Source organism: Aulonocara stuartgranti (genome assembly GCF_965226115.1).
Source record: "Aulonocara stuartgranti genome assembly, chromosome: 3".
NCBI lineage: Eukaryota > Metazoa > Chordata > Actinopteri > Cichliformes > Cichlidae > Aulonocara > Aulonocara stuartgranti.
Genome location: NC_138941.1, coordinates 52,088,519 through 52,091,748, shown reverse-complemented (window position 1 = coordinate 52,091,748; position 3,230 = coordinate 52,088,519). Strand labels below are relative to the sequence as shown.

Here is a 3,230-nt window from a genome sequence, read left to right as displayed (position 1 = left end):
AACTTTTTTTGGTTCGCCGTCTTAGTGGGGCGAAATACAGACCGCTGTGTGGGGTACTGTAGTGAGTTCTCCACCGCTCAGTGGGGTGTTGAGAAGTTCCGCGGGGTCCAGATTGTGCTGGACAATAGGCCTATTTTGTGTTGTTGTCATTGTCGTCGTCGTTGTTGTTGTTGTTGTGTGTGAGTGTGTGCGGAGCAGAACATGTGGTCTGTGACACCGACTGTTGTTGTTATCATGGGTTTCTAAGCAACCAAGAGTGAGTCGGAGGGAGACAGACGTTTGTGCTGGACTTTGCTCCTGGCAGCACAAAGTATTTATGTAAAAAAGAGAGAGAGCGACGGCTCCACAGCTGCGCGGGTTCACGCGAGCGCGGTCACGCGGACCTGAGCCGTGCGGTTAATCGCAGGCTTATAAATGGAAGAGATTCAAATGTTAGAAGTTTTCAGAAAACACACCAGCCTTGGAGAGCTGTGGAGAAGGCCAGCCCACATCAGCAGCACTTAAGATATGCTCTGGTGAATGGCTTTCCCCCAACCCCTTGCTGACACAATGTTTATTCTTTAGCTTGCCCTGATCGACAGCAGCCTGTGTGCCAGACCATAGATTTAATTGAGGTGGATAGTTGTTAAAAGTAATCTACATTAAGCTTGTGGTTGCTTAAATTCAGTACAATGACATGTGAGGTGAAGTGATATAGGTAAATATTTAAACTAATGAAGTGCATAGAGGCACTTGACCTGTGTGAAAGACTGTCATCTTGTTATGAGCCATTGTTGAGATATGGAGCACACCTGTGAAAACAACTAATATGCTGAACCCTGTATGAAACATCTAAAAGTACATGATGGAGGAGCTGTGTTGAATATGTAAGTGTAAGACTTTGCCACTGTGGGCAGAGCATGCAACTACTGTGTGAGGTTGCGTTGCAGTTTTTTTCTGAGCTGATGAGCAAGCTACACATTATCAGATCAAGAGCTGTCTGGGAACTACTCAAAGAGGGGGAAACAGGGAGTGTGCAGCGTTTCCGTGAGCAGTTTTCCTGCATCTTGACTTGTGTGTAGAGTGTTCATAACATCAGCATCATGTTTTTGTTTATTTGTTTTGTTGGGTTGAAAATAATTAAATAAATGTGTGATCATGCCTATGGATCACCATGGCACGTATCTCCAGCCATATGATTTATTTATGCAGATGACAAAGTGAGTGTGAATGTGTCTGACATCACAGTGTTTTTGTGCACTGTGCAAAAGTAATTGCCTCTGATTGTGAGTGAGAGCGGTGATTCTGCAGGTCACCAGCTATTGTAACGAAAAAAAAAAAAAGAGTGAAAAAGAGACAAAAATTACATTGTAGACGAAGAAAAATAATCATGGGAAAAAGGTTTCGTGTTGATCAGCCGAAAAACAACTACAATGTCATTTTATGCTTTTAAGAAAGGACTGTTCACACAAACACACACACACACACAGAGATGTGTGTTGATTAAGCAGTGATGATAATAATGAAATGTCTTAGTTTGTCACTTTCAGGTGAAAAGCAGACCTGAATCAATTTTCCACATGCAGCGGTCGGAAGAAAGTTGTAGTTTAACATCATTGGAAACATGCAGGCCAAGTTTCTGGCTGACTTATTTACAGTGCCATGTGTTTCTCAACCTCACAAGCGAGCTCACTCCTCCCTGAAGATAAGGAATGCAGCTCCAAAGCAATAACATGATAAAGAGACAGCAGCAAGTCCTGAGCACAAAAAGTCCCAGCAAAGCAGCAGCAATGTGGACAAACAGCAGCAGCAGAAGAAAGCAAACCCATCTTCCTGTCTGATTGGATGAATTCCACGGAGGGGCGAGCAAGATGGCGGTGGCAGCATGTTGAAATGCTCAAAAAGGACTGAGTGACTCGGGCAAGCCACATGCGGCTAGCATGCTGGCTAGCGACATGAAAGAAATGGACCCTTCATGATGCGTTCAACGTGCCAGCACTGTGGTGGGAAAGGCTCCATCATAAACACGCCCTGCACCGAGGTTCAGGCCAAGAAGAAGAAGACGATGACTTCCAAGCCCAAGAAGGTCAGCCTCAGCGTGGGCGAGCTGATTGTGAAAGCCGTGGCCGCTTCCAAGGAGCGCAACGGCCTGTCCGTGGCCGCTCTCAAGAAGGCTCTGGCTGCCGGAGGCTACGATGTGGACAAGAACAAGGCCCGTGTCAAGACCGCCATCAAGAGCCTGGTGGCGAAGGGCACTCTGGTGCAGACCAAGGGCACCGGGGCCTCCGGATCCTTCAAGATGAACAAGGCTACTGAGAGCAAAGCCAAGAAGCCCGCCGCGGCCAAAGCCAAGAAACCGGCAGCAGCTGCTAAGAAGTCGCCCAAGAAGGCAGCGGCAGCACTTCAGACACTAGCACAAAGTCAACCGCATCAGAGGAGGGACAGGACAAAGCTGAAGGAGAAACTGCCTGCTATTGGACTATTGAAGTGGCAGAGGACAATAGTGAGAGTGGTGAGAACACAAATTTTGTTATTAAATGTGGGAAATCAAAATTTGGGTTAGCAAACTTGGGGAAAAGAAAACTGACTGCTTAAGTTGGAAAATTGTGAAGGAGTCTGAAACATATACAAACATATACAGAATCACACAAAACATGCATTAACCCTACTAACACAAACACAAGAGAGCTTATGAAGATTAGACAACATCTTAAGCGTGTGAGTCTGTTTATCATCTTGTCCAAGTCACCTCGTGTGATACAAAGACCAGTGGACTCATAGCACATTAGTTAAGAAATGATTAAATAATAGCAGAGAAGTGTGTAGGAAAGGCAGCTTTAAGAACATGCTCTGCTGGATATGCAGCTCCACAGACATGCATTAAACCTGCCTAATAACACAAACACATGTAATGAAAATTAGCTTGTTATCTTTCATCAGTGTTAAAATAGTGTCAATTTAGCAGACACTTGTTATCAAATACTGAATTTATCCAATAAAAAAAAATTGACTCTCTAGGTTGCAGGACAGCAGTTTAACTTTTGTGGGGAAAAAAGATCCTGGTTTGACCAACCAGTGATCAGACAATAAATTTAGTTGTTAATATAGTAAATTGGGAGAAGCTTCCTGCTTGATTGATGCAGCACAAGTTTACTACTAAATTTACTGTATGAGGGAAATTCTCTTTTAGTGATAACATTTTGAACATGCATTTCTGTCGTCCTGTCATCCTAGTGGGTTAATAGCTGATT

The 3,230-nt window shown here is 44.2% G+C and overlaps 1 protein-coding gene across 1 annotated transcript; it reads left to right on the top strand.

Annotated features, from left to right (window-relative positions):
• Positions 1 to 809: 809 nt before the first annotated feature.
• LOC309703108 (histone H1-like) lies at positions 810 to 2,542 on the top strand (the record flags this gene model as incomplete). The annotated part of the gene is made up of 1 exon (XM_082527819.1): positions 810 to 2,542. The coding sequence occupies exon 1, from the start codon at positions 1,955 to 1,957 to the stop codon at positions 2,540 to 2,542; it is 588 nt and encodes a 195-aa protein (XP_082383945.1). The 5' UTR covers positions 810 to 1,954.
• Positions 2,543 to 3,230: the final 688 nt, after the last annotated feature.